Source organism: Pristiophorus japonicus, chromosome 1, assembly GCF_044704955.1.
Source record: "Pristiophorus japonicus isolate sPriJap1 chromosome 1, sPriJap1.hap1, whole genome shotgun sequence".
Taxonomy (NCBI): Eukaryota; Metazoa; Chordata; class Chondrichthyes; family Pristiophoridae; genus Pristiophorus; species Pristiophorus japonicus.
In genome coordinates this window covers 219680878-219706921 of record NC_091977.1, presented here as the reverse complement: position 1 = coordinate 219706921, position 26044 = coordinate 219680878, and the positions used below count along the sequence as shown (strand labels likewise).

The following is a 26044-nucleotide window of genomic DNA, read 5'->3' as shown; positions in this document are numbered from 1 at the left end:
AGTCAGGTAGAACAGTTCCACTTTGGAACAGAATTTTTTCTTCAAAAGGGGGCGTGTCCGGCCACTGACGCCTGATTTCAAAGTTTCCACAGTGAAAACGTACTCCAAACTAACTTAGAATGGAGCAAGTGAAGATTTTTGTAGAACTGAAAAAACCTTGTCTACACATTAAAAAAATCAGGCGCAGGTTACAAATTAGGCGTCCAGAACGAGGTGGGGGGGGGAAGGGAAGTCATTAAATTCTATAATAAATCCTTATTTATACTTCTACAAATATTATCCAAATAAATCCAACCTGAATAAACATTTATAAGCAAAGAAAAGATTAAATAAACCATCTTCCTACCTGTGTGAAAGTGCTTCAGCCACGGAGAATGCTGCAGTCAGCCTCACAAGTTGAGGCACCCGTTCGTTCCCGCGGGGGTGGGGGAGGAGGCACCCGTTCGTTCCCGCGGGGGGGGGGGGGGAAGGAGGCGCCCGTTCGTTCCCGCGGGGGGGCGGGGAAGAAGACAGTGAGAAGGCTGCAAGAAGCCTCAGTGCTGATGTGCTGATGGCAATGTGCTTTTATTAAAAAATGTTCAAAAATTAAACAGCTACAAAGAACTACAAAAATGGCCGAGTGCCAATGTTTCCTTCACACTGCGCGTGCACGAACGCTCCAACGCGCACGCGCAGCGTTGCCAGCAGGAAAAAAACTAATTTATATGGTACCCGCCCCCTCCCACTTACAAAATCGGCGCGAGTGTAGGCTCTGCCCCCCTGGGCGCCGTGCTAAACAGACAAGGAGCTGCAAAGCGCTCCAGAATCGTGCGTTTTTTTCCCGGCGCCGTTTTAGGCGCGAAAAACGGGCGCCCAGCTCGGAGGGGCGCCCGTTTTTTATCGTGTGGAAACTTGGGCCCATTAAAGGGCCCCTGAAGGACACATAATAAACTCACGGTAATGATAGCAAAATAGCAGAAATATTAAATAATTACTTCGCCTCAGTATTCGCCAGGAGACTTAACACAGTGGACATGACATGAGAAGATGAGATAAAACAAGATATAAAGACATTTAAGTTAGGAACGGGGGAGGTATTTGATAAACTAATCAAACTTGGAGAGGATAAAACTGCTGGTACGGCTGGGTTGCAACCATGCATATTAAAAGAAGTTAGGGAAGAGATAGCAGAGGCACTATTACATATATATAAACATTCATTAGAAAAGGGAATAGTGCCAGAGTACTGGCGGGCAGCTAATGAGATTCTTATATTTTAAAAGGGAGATAGAAAAGTCCAGGGAACTGTAAGCCAATTAGCTTAACGTCAATGGTAGGAAAGGTAATGGAATCTTTACTCAAAAGATGTAATAGTAAAACATCTGGAAACTAAAAATATAATGCAGAGTAGTCAACAAGGATTCCAAAAGGGAACGCATGCTTTACCAATCTTATTGAATTCTTTGAAGAGTAACAGAAAGGATAAACTAGGGCGATGTAGTAGACATAATATATTTAGAATTCTAATAGGCCTTTGTTAAGATGCTGTATAATAGACTAAGATACTGCATGACTAAGGTCAGAACATGTGGGGGCTGAAATTGCCCTCAGTGGGAAATTAGGGAGGGCAATTCAAATTATCAGGAAATTTACTTCCTGGCGGGAGTCAGAGGGAAGAGCCAGAAAATGTGACTTTTTAAACTCTGACACCACCTCCTACCACTCTGGGGTGCTGTTTGAGGTGGTGTAGGGGTGCGTCGCAATGTCCCTCCCCTTCACTTAAAGGGGAGTGATGCTGCAAGGCCAATGTGGAGACCACTGGGCCACCAGGGAGGGGTTTGGCCCGGCCAGCGGCCCAGTAGCCAAGAGTGGGTGCCGGACTGCCTGTTGGCGGCCCGGCTGAACCAGCGACCTCCATTGTCAGGCCCACTGAGGAGTCGGCCGATAATTAAACCAAAATGTCGGCCGTGGCGATACGCCCTTCTCTTTCAGGGCGGTTGCACCGCCCAGCCACTGGCAGCTCTCCCCCGCGCAAAGCTGTTGGGGGCGCCAGCAGCCGCACTCCCGCGGGGCACTTTCCCACGCGGGGCGGAAAAGGGGTCTCTGCTGGGTGGGGTGGAAACACGGGGCACAGTGGAAACCTGTTCCTGCTATCTCCGGGGGCAATTCTGGATGAGTCGGCCCTGCCCCCGAGCAGAAAGGCATTACTGCCCTGCTAGAAGCGGTATTGGGCCATAAAGAAGGGGGCAATTTCCCCCCCGTGGAGTCAGGGGGCAAGTTGCGGATTGGATAGCAAACTGCCTACAAATCAGAAAACAGAGAATAGGGGTTAAAGGTAGTTACTGAAACTGGCAAAAGGTAGGCAGTGGCGTTCTACAAGGATCGACACTGAGACCACTGTGGTTCATCATTCACCTAAATGATTTGGACTCTAGAATCGAAAGTACAATTTCAAAATTTGCGGATGACACCAAATTGGGATTGCAGGTACCTGTAATACAGAGAACTGAGACAAAATACAGGAAGACATTAATAAACTTGCAGAATGGGCATGTAATTGGCAAATGAACTTCAATATAGATAAGTGTGAGGTGGTACATTTTGGTAGGAACAACAAGGAGGGCACATACTCCTTTGAAAATAAGTGTCTAAATGGGGTGGAGATAGAGGGATCTGGGGGTACAGATACACAAATCACTAAAAGTAGCGATGTCGGTTAATAAGGTTATTAAAAAACAAAGCAAACAGCACTGGATTCATTTCTAGAGGGATAGAATCGCAACGCAGAGAAGTTATGTTAAGTTGTATAGAACCTTGGTTAGACCACAATTGGAGTACTATGAACAGTTCTGGTCACCATATTATTAAAAGGATATAGGGCTAGACTTTCCACTTTTGTGCAGATAGTCCAAAAATGGACGTTATTTCCAGCGTTGGCGGTAAATATGGGTTTTGAGATCGCCGGATTATCGCCCATTTTCAAAACCACAACTTTCCATTTTATAAAATGGGCATTACCGCGAGCAATCTGAATATTATGAAATACCATGTGAATTTTTGTGCATCTAGTTGAATATTCTCTGCCTGTTTTGACCATATTGTAAATGGCAATTCACTGTCCTCATCAATAAACCTATGTTCGTTGCCACTTCTGTTATAAAATAATGAAAATTGGTACCTGCAGAACACATTTGATAAAATAATAATAATCATCATCATCATCATAGGTGGTCCCTCGAACGCGGATGACTTGCTTCCACATGAGTTCACAGATGTTTCAATGAAGGACCCAATATTCCAGTCCTGAACTCCAATTGAAGAGGTGGAAGATGCCTGTGCGTGGATTTTTTTTAAACGTGTGGTGACCGTTGCACATCAGCCACCACACGGGCTTGACATAGCTAGACCTTTATCCAATGGCAAGGGTTAACCAGGACGACTGGAGATCTGCTTTGCTGCACGGACTGAGTGCACGCACATATCGCATATCACCTGTGCTGCCCTTGAGCCTTTGGCTCTTCTGGGCCCCGTACCCTCATTCGCCACACCTCCACCACGATCTCTCACCGGTTCTCCGCCACAAAAACATGCGCCGCACCTCCGCTACGATCTCTCACCGAATCGCTGCATCAAACATTCGGCGAACATCTGCCACGATCACTTGCTGAATCTCAACCATGATTTATCATCGCTCCTCCGCCTCAATCACTCGCTGCACCTCCACCACGATCGCTCGTCGCTTATCCGCCCCGACCTTCCCGCTCCTCCGTTGTACCTGGGCCCTGCCGATGTTCCTGCCCACGCTCCAAACAGCGACCGAGGTTTTGATGACGTCACCCAGTTGCCCACCTCGAAATTGTTGCACACTTGGAGCAGCTCATGCTGGAAGTTGTAGTGGTATGCTGCTCCAGCTCTTTTATAGCCTGACCTGCGGAGGTGTTCTCTCGCAGGTCGGGGGGCCACATTGTATAAAGTATTACTATTGAGACCATGGGTTACAACCTAAAATTCATCTAAAAGGATGAATATGCCAGTGATTTTCTAGTTAGTTGTGCTAATTTGTAGGAATCACATCTGCACCTCTATACTGGTTGGACAACTGACCAAGATTAATCACGTCAGTGCCTAAGCCTTTCTGCCTCTCAGGTGGATGTAAAAGATCCAACGACTCTATTTCGAAGAAGAGCAGGGGAGCTCTCCCTGGTATCCTGACTAATATTCATCCCTCAACCATTATCACCGAAATAGATTATCTGTTCATTATCAGATTACTGTTTGTGCGACCTTGCTGTGCGCAAAGTGACTACACTTCAAAAGTACTTAAGTGGCTGTAAAGTGTTTTAAGACGTCTTGAGGTCATGAAAGGTGTCATATAAATGCAATTTTTTGTTCTTTACTCAGTGTGGTCTGCCCAAAGCTCTGTACAGTTTTCTATGGCATCTTTGTAATTATCTGGTTCAAAATGTTATTTGTTTTAATGATTGCTGCTCCATAGTAACTGAGTATATCCAGGACAAGAATACTGACACACTTCGGACTCTTCCAAGTACTCCCAGATTGCTTTCAGACATTCCAAGCTCACCTGAAACCTGTATAACCTGATGGGATTCTTTACAGAAGGCTCTTTTAGAATGCACAAAATAATTATTTTTCCAGCTATTTATATTATCTAAATTTGCTAGATATTGCGTGTGCAACAGTTGATGAGAACTTGTTTGGAAAAACTGTCGCTCAGCTTTCTCAGTGAATTCAGTGAGGAGAGCGGGCAAGGTGAGTTGAGATGGAGGTTGAACCTCAGGACATCCCAAAATACCTCACAGCCAGTTAAGTCCTTTTGAAGTGCAGTGATTGTTGTAATGTAGGGAATCACGGCAGCCAATTTGCACAAAGCAAGGTTCCACAAACACTAATCAGATAAATGACAAGATAATCTGTTTTGGTGGTGATTGTTGAGGGATAAATGTTGGCAAGGACACTGGAAGAACTCTCCTCTTTTTTGAATAACGCTGTGGGATCTTTTACATAAACTGGGTTAAAAGAAGAAAGATTGCAAATCAAACTTTAAGTTAATTTATATCTACGTACATGCACAAAGTACTGTGACTAAGGCTAGTGGGCTTGAAACACAAATTGCTATGTAGTTCATTATATAATGACATCTTTAGAGACGTGGCTCAGGTGAAGTTCGGACTGGGAATTGAACATTCCTGGTTACAAAATATTGAGGAAAGCCGGAATCAGAAACAGAAGCGGGAGGAGTGACTGTTAATCATAGTTTCCATTACATAAGGCTTATACAGGATAACGGAAGAACTGAATCTGTTGTGGAATAAGAAGGGAACTTTTACTTTATTGGGAATATATAATAGGCTGCCGAACAATGGAAGAGAGATGGAGGATTGGTAGGCAAACTCGAGAAAATTGCAGGAACAACAGGGATGTAATAATAGGTGATTATAATTATCCAAAGTTAGACTGTGGTAAAATAATGTAAATAGCACAAAAGAGGAGAGCTTTCTACACTGTGTTGAGGATTTGTTTCCAGATCACTTATGTTTTTAGTTGAATACGGGAAGAGACGGTGCTGGATCTAGCTTGAGGACAGTGTTGTCTAATATATTAGCCATTAGCCACATGTGGCTAATTGAGAATCCAGATGTGCCTAATTGCATTTCTGATAAATAAAAATGAGCAATAGACAATGTCATTGGGCATGTGTTCTCAATATTCATATTTGCAGGGCCATATACATGTGAACTTTAATCTGTTTGTGTTTGTTGGTAAAATGGTAAATCGAAAAGCAAAGCATCCAAGTATTTTTTGATGCGAGTGATTTACTTCTTTGGTTACTTAATGGCGGTAGATGTTTGGTCAGTAAATACACATGTGAATGAAGTACATTCATCTGTATTGTGAGAGTGTGTGGGACATCTTTGCTAAAATTGGTGCATCTGCCTAAAGTAGTGCAAGCCTGTCTGTGACATTGAGTCGCATTATGGGTGCTGTGTAGAACTAAAATGACGCAGACTTGGACCCCTTCAGGGGACCCTATCCAGGTAAGTCGTTATAAATTAAAAAAAAAAAAGATGTTCACTAACCTTTTATTGCAGGTCTTCGTTCTTATCATCGGGGTTAGACTAGCCTCCACACAGTGGTCCTTCCCCCTGCTGGCATTGACTCCCGCCCGCACTAATCTGGCAGCTCGGTGGGCGGGTGATCATTTACGCTACTTGGCCGTCAGCGGGCAGTTCCCAGTGGTCCTCCCCTCCCGCCTGCTCCAGCCCAAGTGGAAACTGGCACAGAAGGGAGAGCGGAGGCAAAACTCGGCGGCAATGGGCCACCAATATCAGGGCCATAGTGTTCATTATTTTCTAATATGTGAAGATAAGTTGAACTGATTGAATTAAGTGAGTCCAATAATAACTTTGTTCTGTTGTTCACTTGCTGTTTGAGAAATAATACTGCTTTATCCATTGTGCCTGGTTTTATCTTGCCAAGTGTTTTCATGGTCCACCTTGGGAAAAAAATTGGCGAAGCAGATGTTAAAAGCATAATTGCTGGCTCAGATGACAAGAGAGTCCGATTATTACATGCCTGAGTTACTCTATCATATAGTTAGATATTGAGCAGTATGGGGACAACCCTAAAAATAAGACAATCAGACCACTTACAGCACTGCTTTATCTGAGAGATTATCTGAGATAGGATCCAAATTTGTAATTTGTAACCATGTCATATGTGAAAGTCAATGGGTGAACATTGCCACTGATGCCAGAGTCAGACAGAGCTTTGACCAGAGGTGTATTCTGGATTTTGAGGGATTGCTCGCCAGGTTCAAGGGCATAGTGTCATCTATCATTTGGGGGATGAGAAAACTCTCCCCCCAAGCGATGCATTGTTTAAACCAAATAGGTTTATTATTCTCTTTAGCTATCAAGGTGATGACACAACCAAAAGGAACAGCTTATATTGCTGCTGTTTTGAGCTCCCCTGGGGCACAGGGGAATTTGACCCATTTATGACCTTAGAAACTTGAACACAATTTTAAAATGGAAAAAGAAATCCAGTTATTTTCTCTGCCACTATTATTCAAGCAGAGTGCTCCAGAGATGTACATCACTATCAAAGATACCTACTTTCAGGTAGCCAAGAGAAAATGACATCAAAAGCTGGTGTGTGCTTGAGTGGCTGGTAAATGCTGCCAATTCATTGCTTCAAACTAACTGTTTCAGAGCTGTGTATCTGAGTCTCAAAAAGCTACACACCTACCCTTTGATAACTGGTTCATCTGGGTAAATTCCTTGGGAGCAACCAAGAGACAGGCTCCTTGACAGAATGTTTGACTTAAAAATGGGTATGGAATAATATTTGCATATCCTGGCCCAATATTTACTGACCCTCTAACCTGGCTTCACTTAAAACTTGCACTTGATCTCAACTCCCCATGTGAAATGCCACAAGAGATTAACTAGTGTACATGTATTGTTACTTTGACTAGTCTCCTGGAGATTATTAATTAAATCGCAAAGTTCCACTTAAGTGCTTATGAAGTCCCCAATATCAAAATCAAACTTAGCTCAAGACTGCCATTGAAAATAAAACAACTGCAAAATAGGTTTCCATATATATGGGAATTTAGTTGAAGCAGTATTTAACTTATTGGAGCGTATTGCAAATTAGAAATGCCCAGTCGCGCGGTGTGATCTGGTTATACTGGTTGATTAAGATTGTCAGTTTGGATCTGGAATTTGTAGAAGGAGTTTCCTGTTGTGGAAACCCTTAAAATTGCCCAAACGAAGGGCTTTTTTCTGTCCTAGCACATGACAGCTCTTGGTAGAGAAGTATGTCATAGTATGGTAATGTAATGATTAAGGTATTGGTCCAACAACCCAGATGTCGTGAGTTCAAATCCCACAATGGCAAGATATGAAATTGAACTCAGCACATAAATTACCTGATTTATTATCAGGTCTGGCCTATGCATGATTTCAATCCCTAAATATGTGGCTCACTCTTAATGTTAACTGCTGTGGCCGAGCAATTCACTTAGTTGTAAAGCAATTGGTGTAGAACACAATGATCAGATAATATCAGCTGGACTTATCTGCAAAGACTAAACAATTGGATCAGGGCAAATTTCAAGCAGTCTCAGTCTAGAGGCCAAAAATAGATCTGTGGGGGCCGAATTTAATCAAGACCTCCGACCGCCCAAGTGGTACCGGACAGTACTTTCGGTGGGGTTTTCATCGCCGAGGTTCCTCCATTCTGGGCGGCATCGGGCGGGAGGTCTCATTCTCGGCAGCAGAGGCACTTGTCGCCCAAGTGCCGTTGAGGATGGAGTCGGGCCCATGGAGGGTCGAACAGCTGAAAATAAAAATCATCAGGAAAAAATGTAAAAACTATCGGAAGACCTTCAGGGGACTCCATCCAGGTAAGTCGCTGTGGAAATAAAAAAATGTTCACTAACCTTTATTTCAGGATCTTCAGACTTACCGTCGGGGACAGACCAGCCTCCAGCCAGGCTCCTGCTTGCATCAATATGGGAGCTCGGCAGGCGGGAGGTCACTTGCGCCACTCGGCCATCCGCTGACACCAGCGGGCAGTTCCCGGCGGCTCTCCCCTCCCACCAACTCCAGGCCACATCAAAAGGGGAACTGGGCAGATCTTGCAGAGGAATGTCGGCAGTCAGTGGCAGTGGGTGGTAAATTGATCAATTTCGCCCCCATGGTGTTGCTTAGAATGGAAGACGTTCTTCAGGAGAGATTACCCAATGGCTGGCAACTTGGAAAGATTGTAGAGTTCACCTTATTTACTGTGTTGGTGCATTTCAATTCGGAGCTCATTGTTGCTTGCATTTGTTCAGGCATGTTCTCAAGAAAAGAAAAAGCAAAAAAGTCGAGTGCTGAAAACGATGAAGACTGAAACAGAAGTTGCTGTCCCAGAGTTTCATTCAAAAGGTAATTAGTTAACTCAATAATATTGTGACGCTTGGCACCTGTTGCAAATTAGAAATGTCCAGAAGTTTTTTTAAAATTAAAATGTGTATATCTGTAAAATATGTTCTTCTAAAGAATGTAACCATCATCTAATTTAGGGCCAGGCTATATTCACTGGAAAGAATCACATAAAGGGGTGACCTTAGTTGAAATGGTTTTGTGACATCTTGATGTCGGAATTCTTCCTGTGCTGCCATTCACACCTAGTATATAATGGTGAGCTCTACCCTGGAGTACTCATTTATTTTCTCCAGCCTGGTTAAATATTCACCACTATTCAAGTTCTCCAATTGTTTCTTCATACTGAGAGTATGTTGCAATCTTTAGTTGTCAAAGTTCTTTGAAATCTTCAATATGTTAATTTTTTAATCTTTTTCATCCTTTAAGTTTCAACCACTGTCTAACGCACTCCAGGCTGGCTTCCCATCTTCCACTCTCCATAAACTTATCCAAAACTCCGCTGCCCATATCTTAACTCGCACCAAGTCCCATTCATCCATCATCCCTGTGCTCACTGACCTACATTGGCTCCCTGTCCACCAACGACTCCATTTTAAAATTCTCATCCTCATATTCAACTCACTCCATGGCCTCACCCCTCCTTATCTCTGTAACCTCCTCCAGCCCGACAACCCTCCTCCAACACTGCATTCCGCCAACGGTGGCCTCCTGTCCCTCACTTCATTCAGCCCACCATTGGTAGTTGTGCCTTCAGCTGTCTAGGCCTTAAGCTCTTGAATTTCCTCCCTCAGTCTCTCTGTGTCTCTCTCCTTTAAGATGCTCCTTAAAACCAACCTCTTGTTCTTTGGCTCGGTGGCAGTTTTTGTCTGATTACATTCTTTTGGAAACGTCAAGATATTTTACTATGTTAAAGGTGCTATATATAAGCAAGTTGTTGATCTGATCTAGATAAGAATGATGATTATCCAAGGACCTCAAGATCAGACAGTAAGGCCATTTGATGTTTTTAGTTCCTGGGTGGCTAATATTCAGAATGAGTTAGCTCTTGGAGTCCCTAAACAAGGGATTACACCATTGTTCAGGATCTCCCAGAGGCCTCAAATGGACCAGATCCCCGGGATTCTGGAAGAACATTTTTAACCAGCTCCTAAATTATGAATAAAGTGGATTGGACCTACTGTGCCCACTGTGCAACCATCATTCTGCTGCGTGCACCACCTACAACTGATGTTTCAGATGTTGAATCAGTATGACCGTATGTGCAAGGGTGTGCAACCTTGTACCACCATTTGGGACTTCAGACAGATATATTTTTAAAATCTCATAATACTCCGATGAAGCACCCTGGGACGCTTCACTACGTTAAAGGCGCTATATAAATACAAGTTGTTGTTTTGCAGGGTGTGGCAAAGGTCAGGATCGTGCATCACCACATCTACTGGGCTGGATTTCTGTGAGAAGCAATTAATGATTTATGATCTCGTGATCCTTTGGGGGAATCGTCATTATAAACAACAGATATTTACATAACATTTTCAACACAGAAAAGTATCTTAAAATACTTCAGAGGCAAAATCTGAAGGAGATATTAAAGTTAGAATGATAAGAACACAGGGAATGGGCAAGTAGGACTTGCTGTGGGTCAGGATCCAGGCAGCAGAATTTTTAATGAGCTGAAGTTAATGGAAGGTGGAGGATGGCAGAACGCCCTGAAGAGGATTGGATTGGCGGAATCTGGAGGTGACAAGGGAGTGGCTTAGGATTTCAGCAGCAGAAGTAGGCATTGTTACGGAGGGAGAAGCAGGCAGTCTTTGTGATGGAGGCGACATGGTTGGAATATTATCTTGGGATCAAATGAGATGCTGAGTTTGCTAACTGAGGTTCAACCAGAGATAGAGATAGAGACAGAGACTGTGAAGGGGGATGGAGTCACTGATGAGAGTATGGAAATTGTGTTGGATGCCAAAGATGGATTTGGTCTTCCCATTTGATTAGCTGGAGGAAATTGCAGCTTATCTAGGACTGAATGGTTGAACACGGTTTCAGAAAGCACAGAGACAGTGGAGGGGGGTCAAGAGAAAGAGATGGACAGATAGAGTTTGGTGTCAGGTGGAAGGTGTCCCCATATCTGTGGATGACATTGCCAAAAGGCAGCATTTAGATGAGGAAGAGGAGCAGGCAGTGACTCCACTTTTGGTGGAGCTGATCTATGGGATGAATGGGCTTTCTGCTTGAAGACCGAGGTCGTGTCGGCCTGGGGGTTGGACTGTCTTTCTTTAATACCCATGGCATTGCATAAAAATTGGGGCTGAGGTAGCAACAATGATCCTGGTAAATAATGATTTGCCAATCTCATAGCATTGAGGACTGCTATCTGGTCTCACTATTCCGCAGGAGAGACCTTCAATCTTAGCTGTCAGTTAGATTCTGCATCTGGATCCAGAAGGCATCTGATTAATGTCTTGCCAGTTGGGACAGGGTGAACCTTGCCATCGCCTTCATGGACACATTGTTTTCCTAAAAGTAATTAGTAGTTAGATTTACAACTTTAAATGAAAGAAATTTGCACGGTGTTACTCCTCCAACATTAATCTTCTTTTCTGCGTTGCACTATCTATCATATTTGCAACATTTTGTTATCCTATAGCAGAAACCATGTTCATGAATGTTTAAGTCTTTCTTGATCCTCTTCCTTTAGGTTCAGAAGGCGACCCATCATTCAGGTCATTGAGGGCAGTATGGGAAATAAATCCAAATGGTCCATCTCAGGTCTTTAATCTAGTTTAGTAAAATAAAAAGGTTAAACTGGTATTGCAAGAAAGCAAAAAATGCTGGAAATAGACACCAAGGGGCCGAAATTGATCAACTTGCCGCCCACTGCCGCTGACATTCCTCTGCAACATCCACCTAGTGCCACTTTCGATGTGGCCTGGAGCGGGCAAGAGGGGAGAGCCGCCGGGAACCGCCTGCTCCGTCAGCGGACGATCGAGTGGCGCAACTGACCTGCCCGCCAAGCTTCCATATTCATGCGGATGGGAGTCGGCGCCAGAACGGGGGTGGACAACTGGCTGGAGGCTGGTCTGTCCCCGATGGTAAGTCTGAAGATCCTGAAAAAAAGGTTCGTGAACATTTTTTTTTCCACAGTGACTTACCTGGATGGGGTCCCTGAAGATCTTCCGATAGCTTTTTTTTTTCCTGATGATTTTTATTTTCAGCTGTTCAACCCTCAGTGGGCCCGACTCCGTCCTCGGCGGAATTTGGGTGGCAAGCACCTTTGCCGCTGAGAATGGGAGCTCCCGCAGGCTGTCGCCCAGATTGTCATCGTATGTCCTTATTTGCCACCTACCGACCTTCGAGGGACCTTGGCGATGAAAACCCTGCCGAAAGTACCGTCTCGTACTTCGGGGGCACTTGGGCGGGCGGAGGCCTTGACCAAATCAGCCCCCAAGTCAGTCAGTATCTATAAAAAGCAAAGGCAGGTTATAAAGTTTTAGCCCCAATAAATAATGGGTATTTCCCTTTGAGGAAGTGGATTAAGACAAAAGCAAATGAAATACCAAGACAGATGAAGGTTAAAATTTAATGTGTCCTGTTTTCAAACCTCTTGGGACCTGTGATCTAAGTATATTTTTGGAAAACAATACAGTCAGTGATTGTTGTCAGTACCATGTACCAGTAAGATTGAGGCACTGGTTAATCTGTCTTACCTGTTTTGGCACTCTGATCATGCAATGCTTAGGATATATGAGGTCAAAGAAGGCCTTGTACAAGGGTTGGTGCTGTTCTCTGCATTTCTCTAGTATTTGCCGTGCGGTGAAGTTCATGTCCATTGTGCCCCTTAGTGAGCGGAATCCGCATTGCGATCCTGGGAGGAGCTCTTCAGCCATAGGGTGAAGGCAGTTGAGGAAGATTCTTGCAATGACTTTCCCTAGGGCCGACAGCAGGAAAACTCCTCTGTAGTTATCGCAGTCGGACTTGTCACCTTTCTTGAAGATGGTCACGATTACGGCGTGCTTCTGGCATGCTCTCCTCCTTCCAAATAAGAGAAATTAGGTTATGTATTCGTACCAGTAGTGCTTCGGTGGGTATTCAATCTGCTCCTGATGCCTTGTTGTTCTTCAGTTGTCGGATCGCCTTTTCTACCTCATGCCGGGCTGGGGTTGTACTGAGTTGGAATAGCTGGATAGTTAAGATGAATACGTAGCTTGAACAATGGTGCAAGAGGGAGGGGTTCAAATTCCTGGGACATTGGAACAGATTCTCGGGGAGGTGGGACCAGTACAAACCGGACGGTCTGCACCTGGGCAGGACCGGAACTGATGTCCTATGGGGAGTGTTTGCTAGTGCTGTTGGGGAGGGTCTAAACTAATATGGCAGAGGGCTGGGAATCTATCCAGGGAGACAGAGGGAAGTAAAATGGGGGCAGAAGCAAAAGGTAGAAAGGAGATAAGGAAAAGTGCAGGGCAGAGAAACCAAAAGCAAAAATCAAAAAGGGCCACATTACAACATAATTCTAAAAGGACAAAGAGTGTTTTAAAAAAAAACAAGGCTGAAGGCTCTGTGTCTCAATGCGAGGAGCATTCATAAGGTGGATGACTGAACTGCGCAGATAGCTGTTAACGAATATGATGTAATTGGGATTACGGAGACATGGCTCCAGGATGACCAAGGCTGGGAACTCAATATCCAGGGGTATTAAATATTCAGGAAGGATAGACAGAAAGGAAAAGGAGGTGGGGTAGCGTTGCTGGCTAAAGAGATTAACGCAATAGTAAGGAAGGACATTAGCTTGGATGATGTGGAATCTGTATGGATAGAGCTGCGGGAGTTGTGTGCAGACCACCAAACAGCAGTAGTGAGGTTGGGGATGGCATCAAACAGGAAATGAGGGATGTGTGCAATAAAGGTACAGCAGTTATCATGGGTGACTTTAATCTGCATATAGATTGAGCTAACCAAACTGGTAGCAATACTGTGGCGGAGGATTTCCTGGAGTGTATAAGGGATGGTTTTCTAGACCAATATATCGAGAAACCAACTGGAGAGCTGGCCATCTGAGACTGGGTGAGAGAGGATTAATTAGCAATCTTGTTTTGCGAGGCTCCTTAGGGAAGAGTGACTATAATATGGTAGAATTTTTCATTAAGTTGGAGAGTGACACAGTTAATTCAGAGACTAGGGTCCTGAACTTAAAGAAAGGTAACTTCGATGGTATGAGACGTGAATTGTCTAGGATAGACTGGGGAATGATACTTAAAGGGTTGACGGTGGATAGGCAATGGCAGACATTTAAAGATCACATGGATGAACTTCAACAATTGTACATCCCTGTCTGAGGTAAAAAATAAAATGGGAAAGGTGGCTCTACCGTGGCTAACAAGAGAAATTAGGGATAGTGTTAAATCCAAGGAAGAGGCATGTAAGTTGGCCAGAAAAAGCAGCAAATCTGAGGACTGAGAAATTTAGAATTCAGCAGCGGAGGACAAAGGGTTTAATTAGGAGGGGGAAAATAGAATATGAGTGTAAGCTTGCAGGGAACATAAAAACTGACTGCAAAAACTTCTATAGATATGTGAAGAGAAAAAGATTAGTGAAGACAAATGTTAGGTCCCTTGCAGTCAGAATCGGGTGAATTTATAATGGGGAACAAAGAAATGGCAGACCAATTGAACAAATACTTTGGTTCTGTCTTCATTGAGGAAGATACAAATAACTTCTGGAAATATTAGGGGAGCAAGGGTTTGGCGAGAAGGAGGAACTGAAGGCAATCCTTATTAGGCAGGAAATTGTGTTGGGGAAATGGATGGGATTGAAGGCAGATAAATCCCCAGGACCTGATAGTCTGCATCCCAGAGTACTTAAGGAAGTGGCCCTAGAAATAGTGGATGCATTGGTGGTCATTTTCCAACATTCTATAGACTCTGGATCAGTTCCTATGGATTGGAGGGTAGCTAATGTAACCCCACTTTTTAAAAAAGGAGGGAGAGAGAAAACAGGTAATTATAGACTGGTTAGCCTGACTTCGGTAGTGGGGAAAATGTTGGAATCAATTATTAAAGATGTAATAGCAGCGCATTTAGAAAGCAGTGACAGGATCAGTCCAAGTTGGTATGGATTTATGAAAAGGAAATAGTGATTGAAAAATCTTCTTGAATTTTTTGAGGATGTAACTAGTACAGTGGACAAGGGAGAACCAGTGGATGTGATGACTTTCAAAAAGCTTTTGACAAGATACCACACACGAGATTAGTGTGCAAAATTAAAGCACATGGTATTGGGGTTAATGTATTGACGTGGATAGAGAACTGGTTAGTTGGCAGACAGGAAGCAAAGAGTAGGAATAAACAGGTCCTTTTCAGAATGGCAGGCAGTGACTAGTGGGGTACCGCAAGGTTCAGTGCTGGGACCCCAGCTATTTACAATATACATTAATGATTTAGACAAAGGAATTGAATGTAATATCTCCAAGTTTGCAGATGACACTAAGCTGGGTGGCAGTGTGAGCTGTGAGGAGGATGCTAAGAGGCTGCAGGGTGACTTGGACAGGTTAGGTGAGAGGGCAAATGCATGGCAGATGCAGTATAATGTGGATAAATGTGAGGTTATCCACTTTGGTGACAAAAACAGGAAGGCAGACTATTATCTGAATGGTGACAGATTAGGAAAAGGGAAGGTGCAACGAGACCTGGGTGTCATGGTACTTCAGTCATTGAAAGTTGGCATGCAGGTGCAGCAGGCGGTGAAAAAGGCAAATGGCATGTTGGCCTTCATAGCGACAGGATTTGAGTATCGGAATAGAAAGGTCTTACTGCAGTTGTGCAGGGAATTGGTGAGGCTACACCTTGAATATTGTGTACAGTTTTGGTCTTCTAATCTGAGGAAGGACATTCTTGCTATTGAGGGAGTGCAGCGAAGGTTCACCAGACTGATTCCCGGGATGGCAGGACTGACATATGAAGAAAGACTGGATCGACTGGGCTTATAGTCACTGGAATTTAGAAGAATGAGAGGAGACCTCATTGAAACATATACAATTCTGACGGGATTGGACAGGTTAGAGGCAAGAAGAATATTCCCGATGTTGGGGAAGTCCAGACCCAGAGGTCACAGTCTAAGGATCAGGGGTAAGCCGTTTAGGACCGAGATGAGGAGAAACTTCTTCACTCAGGGAATTGTGAACCTGTGGAATTCTCTACCACAGAAAGTTGTTGAGGCCAGTTCGTTAGATGTATTCAAAAGGGAGTTAAATGTGACCCTTACGGCTAAAGAGATCAAGGGGTATGGAGAGAAAGCAGGAATGGGGTACTAAAGTTGCATGATCAACCATGATCATATTGAATCGTGGTGCAAGCTCGAAGGGCTGAATGGCCTACTCCTGCACCTATTTTCTATGTTTCTATGGTGGCGGGTGGCATGCTGCGGGATGGAGTCGAGGACACTCATGTCGAAGACAGTCTCGGTTAAGGAGATCTTCGCTCTGTCACCACCATCAACGTAGCCCCAAAACAGCGACAACAACAGAAACAATGCCGCAGGAAAATCAACGCTGGAACACTCAAAAGATCCTGCTAAGAAAGCCAACCTGATGACTCCAGGTGACAGTGTCCACAGCACCTGGTCATCCCTCAAGGCCTCCATAATTAGCACCTGCGAAGGGACTTCGGTCACTCGGCCAGTCAAAACCAAGATTGGTTCGACGAGAACCACCAGGAAATCCAGGAGCTAATAAGCTGCAAGCGCAAGGCATTCTTGAACTTGAAACAGCAACCCAACTCGAGAGCAAGAAAGCAGCACGACAGACGTCTGAAGGACGAGGTCCAACAGAAAATCCATGACCGAAAGAACAGATGATGGGTGGAGAAGGCTCAAGAAATCCAGCAGCTCGCTGACAACCATGACGTAAGGATTCTTTAATGCAGTCAAGACCCTTGTCCCTCACAAAGGCCTTTGACACTGTCAACCATGTGGGATTATGGAACGTCCTCCTCAGATTCGGCTGCTCTCAAAAGTTTGTCACCATCCTCCGCCTGCTTTACGATGACATGCAAGCCATGATCCTGACCAATGGATCCACCACTGACCCAATCAACATTCGGAGCAGGGTGAGTCAATGTTGTGTCATCGCACCAACGCTCTTCTCGATTTTCCTTGCTGCAATTCTCCATCTCACCCTCAGCAAGTTCCCCGCTGGAGTGGAGTTAAATTACAGAACAAACTGGAATCTGTTCAACCTCCACCGCCTCAAGGCCAGATTCAAGGTCGTCCCATCCTCTGTCATCGAATTACAGTATGCAGACGACGCTTGCGTCTGCGCACACTCAGGCCGAACTTCAAGCCATCGTCAACACCTTCACCGAAGTGTACGAGAGCATGGGCCTTACACTAAACATCCGTAAGACAAAGGTACTCTCCCAACCTGCTCCTACCACAAAGCACTACCCCTTGGTTACCAAAATCCACGACGAGGCCTTGGACAATGTGGACCATTTTCCATATCTCGGGAGCCTACTGTCAACAAGGGCAGACATCGATGACTAGGTCCAATACCGCCTTCAGTGTGCCAGTGTAGCCTTCAGTTGCCTGAGGAAGAGAGTGTTTAAAGACTAGGACCTCAAACCCGGCACCAAGCTCATGGTCTACAGAGCAGTAGTGATACCCACCATCCTATATGGCCCAGAGTCGTGGACTATGTACAGCAGGCACCTCAAAACACCGGAGAAGTACCATGAACCCTGACTCCGCAAGATCCTGCAAATCCATTGGTAGAATAGGCACACCAACGTCAGTGTTCTCGCTCAGGCTAACATCCCCTGCATTGAAGCATTGACCACGCTCGATCAGCTCCGTTGGACGGGCCACATTGTCCACATGCCTGACACACAACTACTAAAATAAGTGCTCTACACAGAGCTTCGATACGGCAAGTGAGCCCCAGATGGGCAGAGGAAACGCTTCAAGGACACCCTCAAAGCTTCCTTGAAAAAGTGCAACATCCCCACCGACACCTGGGAATCCCTGGCCCAAGACTGCTCAAAGTGGAGGAAAAGCATCCGGGAAGGCGATGAACACCTCGCGTCTCTTCGGCGGGAGCAAGCTGAAGCCAAGAGCAGACAGCGAAAGGGAGTGTATGGCAATTCAGGCACCCCACCCACCCGTTCCTTCAACCAACGTATGCCCCACCTGTGACAGAGACTGTAGGTTCCGTATTTGGCTCATCAGTCACCTGAGAACTCATTTTTAGTGTGGAAGCAACTCATTCTCGTCTGAGGTACTGTCTAAGAAAAAGAGAAGAGAAAGATATATGCAGGTTTCCTGCCCCCTGTGTATACCTATCACAAAACTGTTCCCTAATTTTTAATGTCCCCTTCATTAATCAGTGAGAAAAAAGCTTTCACTGGCTATCCATAGGGAATTAACCTTTTCCCGAGAAAGTATCAAATCCTATGCCAATCTCAGCAGTTGTTGTTTGGAGAAGCATGTTGGTCACAGAAAATTAGTCTGATTAGATGGCTTTCTGTTTGTATTCCGTATTACTACCATCTACCTGGATACACTACAGGGTCAGTCAATGAAGGGCCATTCCATGACCCCTTGCTGGGTATCCGTGAATTAGGTGTTCTTGGATAGTATGTGCAAAGTAGCTGCATAGAGTAATCCACACACCTTCACTAAACACTGTTTTGACAGCAGCCATACAAGACACTTCATCTGCCTTGGCAGATAGATTCTTTCTCCACAACAACCTCCTTCCTCCTGCTTATGATTACTACTTGATTGTCTCAGTGGTGTGCAGAGGATCGATCTTTAGAATAAAAGATTGCCGACCTCCCTTTAAGCTGCGTCCTCCATACACCAGGCTCCCACCTGGCCAATCCTTCTGGCCTTGTAGGCAATGTAAATAATTGATGTCTCAGTAAATGGCTTAAGGCAAAAATAAAATGATGAACCAAGGCAGAACTCATACTTGTATACCGCACTGACCTAGGCTGGGTCACATGGAGACACCTCTGACACAATGCCACAAAACATCAAAGGATATTTTGTGCTTTTTCCCCATTAAAAAAAACTTGGCCCCTCCAGCAGTGCGTGGAGAATTTACCTTGCGGGGGCGGAGGTGGTGACGGTGGGTGGGTTGGGGGCGGGGGGGGGAGAAACAAGCCTGCAAGTTAGGTAACGTTTCCATGGTGCATGCTGCACATATTTATAAACAACAGAAACAATAGTTGGTCTGTTGAATTATATTACAGTGCATTTTAATACTGCATCTGAAATATTGTTTTAAAAACATAAGAAATAGGAGCAGGAGTAGGCCATACGGCGCCTCGAGCCTGCTCTGCCGTTCAATAAGATCATGGCTGATCTGATCATGGACTCGGCTCCACTTCCCTGCCCGCTCCCCATAACCCCTTATCCCCTCATCGTTTAAGAAACTATCTATTTCTGTCTTAAAGTTATTCAATGTCCCAGCTTTCACAGCCCTGAGGCAGCGAATTCCACAGATTTATAACCATCAGAGAAGAAATTTCTCCACATCTCTGTTTTAAATGGGCGGCCCCTTATTCTAAGATCATGCCCTCTAGTTCTAGTCTCCCCCATCAGTGGAAACATCCTCTCTGCATCCACCTTGTCAAGCCCCCTCATAATCTTATACGTTTCGATACGATCACCTCTCATTCTTCTGAATTTCAATGAGTAGAGGCCCAACCTACTCAACCTTTCCTCATAAGTCAACCCCCTCATTCCCGGAATCAACCTCGTGAACCTTCTCTGAACTGCCTCCAAAACAAGTATATCCTTTCGTAAATATGGAAACCAAAACTGCACGCAGTATTCCAGGTGTGGCCTCACCAATACCTTATATAGCTGTAGTAAGACTTCCCTGCTTTTATACTCCATCCCCTTTGTAATAAAGGTCAAGATACCATTGGCCTTCCTGATCACTTGCTCTACCTGCATACTATCCTTTTGCGTTCATGCACAAGTACCCCCAGGTCCCACTGTACTGCGGCATTTTGCGATCCTTCTTCATTTAAATCATAAATTACTCTTTGATTTTTTTCTGCCAAAGTTTCCAATATTATATAATAACAAGGTAATGTTAAATTGGTGAATTTAGAGTTGATTACCAATGTGTGTGTAGAAAAATCCAAAGGATTTGCAGAGTATGTCAGAGATACAAGCATGGCATCACACGCGGCCATGTACACAATATTTTTACTCCATGTAGTTGGGTTGACAAATGACAGGTGGAATTCTACACTGAAAAATGTGACATTGCATATATTAGTCTAAAGAAGTATATTATAGTATGCTGTAGACACAGGGAGAGTTAAAAACAAAATTTGGAGTGATTTATTCGTCTCTGAATAATGTGGAGATGCAATTGAAAAAATGAATAGAATGTTGGTATTTAGGTCCAGAACAATAAAACCTCTTGAGATTACGCAGGACTCTACAATATACTGGTCCGTTTACATTTGGTTACCACACTACATACATACATATACAAACTTTGGAAATTGTGCAGAGAGGATGAACAGCACTGATCCAAATTGTAAAGAAAAGATTGGAGAAACTTAAACTTTTTTTGAAAGAGATTAATGAGGTCTTTGTTGAGGTATAAAGATACCAGATGGTTTAGGTAGGTAAACCCAAAATATGACTTCAAATTAAGCTAGAAAACATAGAAACATAGAAAATAGGTGCAGGAGTAGGCCATTCGGCCCTTCTAGCCTGCACCGCCATTCAATGAGTTCATGGCTGAACCAAAAGAAATAAACTTAAATTAATGAAAAATAGTTTGAATATTACGACTGCATATTGTCAAGCTGTAAATTGCTATTGTCAGGTAGGCTTACATGTATTATTAATCATTGGGCTTTTAGGGTGTAGGAGTTTCAGCTTTCTCCTTTCTCATTTTTCTCTCCTGATCATTGATTCCCTGCTGAGGCATGGTTCCACAAATGCCAGTGGCTCCTCCAGATGATCATTATTCATGTGTGAACATCCACTACACTCCCTCCTGCCACTGGGGAGCACATGTCTAGGTAGTAGAAGACACACACCATACAACATGACAGAAGTATTGGGATTGAACACCCTGCACCACACAGTTTTCAATTATGCAGAGTAAAGTAGCTGGGTATAGTTGTATTGAGTCCTGATATCAAGCTGTGGGATATGATGGTGATGCTTTATTTGGTCAGGATATTGGGTCGAGATAATTGCTCCACTATGGATGTTTCATGCACTCGCTGAATACATTATTTATTACAGCCTACTTTAACATTGTTGTCGATTGTCCTGTTCTTTGGGCAGATGTGACCTCTGGCTCCTGGGTCAGGGTTCTGTTCTGCCACTGGTTGTTGGTGCCTGTCTTCCCTTGGCTGCTTGAAGATAAAGCTACTCTGCAGGGCTAAGTTATGGAAAGACAGCAATAATTTTGGATACCTTGGACAGACTGTCTTCTCCTTCTTGGGCGGTCCCTCGTATCGAGGATGACTTGCTTCCACACCAAAAAAGGATGAGTTCACAGGTGTTTCAATGAAGGACCTGATATTCCAGGTCCAGAACTACATCCTGAAGGGTGGAAGATGCCTGTGTGTGGATTTTGTTAACCTGTTATGGCCGTTGCACACCAGCCACCACACGGGTTTGACAGTGCCCGGTCTTGGTCCAGTGGCAAGGATTAACCAAGACGACTGGAGACCAGCTCTGCCGCACGGACCGACTGTGCACACATATCGCAGTGTGAGCTAACCTGTGCTGCCTGAGCCCTCGCCTCTCATGGCCCCGAACTCACGCCTCTCCTGGGGCCTGATCACGTTGCTCTGCAATCTTTCGCCGCTCCTTTGCCCCGACCTCGCCACTTCTGCTGTGCCTGCCCATGCACCAATCCAGTCGCCCTCTTCACTTTTGAACTGAAACCTGGGAGGTGTCATAGTCTTCATCAGGACTCAATGCCATGATCTTTGACAATTCATGTTGCCCAGCCAAAGTATTCCAGTCATGGCTCTATTAGCACACACTCTCAGAATACACTCAACATTCACTAAGGAGCTTCCTCCATCTACCTGTACAGACTGTACTGTAGCACTCACTCAAATTGGTGCAGATATCTGTACCTTTGATCAAGTAAGGCAGTGCCTACTCCATCAAGACCCTGGTAGCAGCATAGACTTCATTGCATTGCTTTTTAAGTAGCAGTTCAGTGACGGCCAGTGACCGAGCCTTCTCTGTCCTGGTGGCAAAACAATTTTATAATAGCAAGCAGTATGCTAGAATATATACATCCAGATTAGTAGAATCAAAGTCAAAAGAAGTTATGCCCGGGCTTGACATTGTCTCAAGCCACATTTAGAATAGTGTATTCAGTTTTGTTACAGATGTATTTATACTGCAAAGAGAAAAAAGGTAGATACCAGGTGGAAGAGGATGGGCTATAAAGGAAGATGAGAGAACTTTAAATATTGCACTGAAAAAAGAAAATTCTTAAGGAGGCGCCCGCAATGAAGTACAGAATTTCCACTTTGTGAATTGCAACAGTTACATAAACACTTATTTTTGCAAGAATAGCTAGTTTTGCAGTATTAATTGAGTTTGTAATTGCTGTGAGGGTCAGTTGAACAAGTGAAAGTTTGGAATGCAAGGTTTTCAAATGTAGTGCTTTGCGAATTGTTATTTATGGAAATAGGAAACTATAATCTTCTGGCTGCCAGCAATTCACTGTCATCATTATAAATTCAAAGAAGCCTGCTATTCAGAGGTAGAAGAGATTAGTTTACAATGTCAACATCAAGAACAGGACTTTGCTATATTATTCCTTGAGTGCTTGTTCAATGATGTATTGGAGACAAGATGTATTAAGATACAAATAATAGCAATATTGGTATTGCATCGCTATGGAATACAATATTCAGTGATATTCTGGGAGATCTGACCTCTTCTTTAGCCTTTAAAGTTATGCCGAAACAGGGTCAGCCTCTGTACCAAAGTTAGCTTTTGAAAGGTAGAATGATTGGAAAAAATGGTAGCTTTAACTTTGATTTAATATTTATAATAGAAGTAAAATAAGTTATTTCCTAGGAACAGTGGTGGAAGCAGAATGCATAATAAAATCTTTAAAAAGTAACTGAATAGATGTTTGAAAAATAAATGAAAGGGCAGGAGACTGGTACTAAATGGATAGCTGTTTCTGAGAGTTGGCACAGGCAAGCTAGGTCAATTGGCCTCTTACTCTGTTATATAATTCTCTGAATCATAGAAAAATAGGATTATCTTCTGATGACATGGAATTCAGATGATACATTAGGCAATAATTTAAGGAGATGACACAAATCCAAAATTAACACATCTCACAAGATTACAAAGTGTGCTTCCCCTCCTCCCAAGATATATGGAGCACGTCCATAAAAGACCACAATGAATATGTTTTTATGAAGTGGGTAGAAAGTTATAAAGATAAGGGGGCCAAAATTGATGGCCTTACCGCTGACTGCCACCGAGATCCGCTGACATTCCTCTTCGGGTTACGCCCTGTGCCTGTTTGCACTTGGGCTGGAGCGCGTAGGAGGGTCGATCCGCTGGGAACCAACCGCTGACGTCAGTGGACGGCCAAGTGGCGCAAGTGACCTCCCGCCCGCCGAGATGCCTGATTGGTGTGGGCGGGAGTCAGCGCCAGAAAGGGGAAGGACCGCTGCGTGGAGGCAGGTCTATCCCCGACAGTAGGTCTGTAGACCTGCAAAAAAGGCTTAGTGAACATTTTTTAAAAATTTCTTAGTGACTTACCTGCATGGGATCCCCTGAAGGTGTTCCGTTTTTTTGCATTGATTTTTCTTTTCAGCTCTTCGACCCTCCGTGGGCCCAACTCCATCCTCGTCGGCACTTGGGCGGCAAGAGCCTTTGTCGCCGAGATTGGGAGCTCCTGTCCACTGCCGCCCAGATTGATGGCCTAAGTCCCTCTTTTGCCGCCAGGCGCCCTTTCAAGGACCTTTTTGGCAAAACTCCCGCCCAAAGTACCGTCGGGTATTTTGGCGGTCCTTTGGGCGGCCCTTGGCCTTCACCAATTTTGGCCCCAAGTATGGGTATGAATAATTAAAGAATCTATGAGTTCCTAGTCTGCTGAGATCATGGAATATAGCCGATTGGAGTTAAATAATATATACATTGGAATTTTAGATGGATGATCTGGAGCTGACCTAGAATATATTGGTGAGGCAAAATTAGCATAGAATTTTACAGAGCTTGGTGTTCTTGGAAGCTTAATTTGTGGTTATTCAGCTCCACCAAAATGTAACATGTTGGAAATTTTACCTACTTGTCTTGGGAGCGATTTTAGTTTATATCGTGCAACTGATACAAGGTCAGGTTCTGTTTACAAAGGGTTAACTACCAGAGATACACAAACAATCTAACATGCTGTTCAGGACCATTAGGTGGAATATCTGATGAAACAGCCAGAAAAATTATGTATTTTCACACATCGCATTAGTTTTCAGACAATAGGGAATCGTTGAGCACATTCCATGGCAGTTCACCCTCTTAATGCAACAATGACTTTCATTCACTGTGCCCAGAAGGGCACTTAGCTGAACAGATGATGACAGCTTCCACACCCAAGCAGGGGGATTTCTCATTCGAACTGGCAACTTTGCAACTGAGCAAGCCAATCCTCAACACACAGCTGAGGGAGGGAAACATCGGAAGTTATTAATGGGCTAGACATTCCACTGATGATCGCTGGGTTATTGCCCATCTATCGCCCAAATAGTCAGGCTATCGCCCATTTTAGCTTAAAAGTGGAAAGTTGGTCTGGAACATCACCCACTGATTGCCAGGCCAACTTTTGGTGCACATGATTTTGACATCACGGAGGTGATCGCCCACCGCAACTTTCGCTACATTGCCTACACATAGTTGGGCTGATTGCTTGCCGAGAAGATTGCTGGAGAAAAGCTGCTCCCAGTGGGCACTATGAAAAAGAAACTATTGGACAGAAATCAGTCCAATTCAGGTTAAAAACAGTTTTGCGGTGTGCACACGAGTTGTGATTGCTTAACTGTTCAATTCAAGTTCCATCTGGGGCATGACAAGGGGTAACAAAGCTTAACTAAAATTGGACAGAAATCAGGAGGAGACCTTACACCTGACGCATTTAAAGGGAAAAGCAATCATACCTGAACTTGTCCGATAACACGTGCCACAGGAAGCTGCGCTTCCGAAAGGAGATCATCGCTGAGATATGCCAGCACCATCAGGACAATACTGCCCGTTGAGATAAAGGTTAGTGCAGCACTTTCCTTCTACGCATCGGGCTCCTTTCAGGCCTCAGCTGGCGACATTTGCGGTATCTCAGCATGCTACACATTGCTCCATTCGACAGGTGATTAAAGCCCTTTACACTCGCAGGATGGACTTCATAAGCTTCTCTAAGACCAGGGAGGCACAGACTGGGAGGGCTTTGGGTTTCACGTGAATATAAAACTTCCCCAAGGTGCCGGGAACATTCGACTGTGTGCACATCGCCCTGAGAGCACCTTTACAGGATGCAGAGATGTTTTGGAACCAAAAGGGATTCCATTCCCTGAATGTGCAGCGCATTGTCGATCACAACCAAATAATCATGGCAATAAATGCTAATTTTCCAGGCAGTATCCATGATGCGCACATCTTGCGTGAGAGCATTGTTTCTGACCTGTAAGAGTCAGCCACAAGGCCACGGTTGGATGCTGGGGGATAAAGGATATGGCCTTGCCAGTTGGGTCATGACCCTCACCCCCCCCCCCCCCCCCCCCCCCCCCGGCGTAATCCCCAGACGGAAGCCATATAGCTACACGCAATATCGTCAAAGACAATTCGAGTTCTGAAGCAGCATTTCAGATACCTGGACCAATCGGGAGGTAACCTGCAATACCAGCCTGACCAGGTCGCTGAGGTTATTGTGATGTGCTGCATGTTGCATAACCGAGCTATGAGGAGAGGACAACAATTGCCAGATGGGACTGCCGGTCCATCTCAGGAAAGCGGAAGCGGAAGCGGAAGAGAAAGACGAGGAGGATGATGAGGACCTCGGGGAGGACAATCAGCCTGACGATGAACCCACGCCCCCA

The 26044-nt window shown here is 44.5% G+C and overlaps 1 protein-coding gene across 5 annotated transcripts in view; it reads left to right on the top strand.

Annotated features, from left to right (window-relative positions):
* cntln (centlein, centrosomal protein) overlaps positions 1-26044 on the top strand; it is a 559253-nt gene that overhangs the window by 267528 nt on the left and 265681 nt on the right. For all 5 annotated transcript variants that reach the window (XM_070886555.1, XM_070886564.1, XM_070886537.1 and 2 more), the window contains one exon: positions 8843-8936. In XM_070886555.1, coding sequence (XP_070742656.1) covers positions 8843-8936 — 94 coding nt within the window. The remainder of the gene's footprint in view (positions 1-8842; positions 8937-26044) is intronic.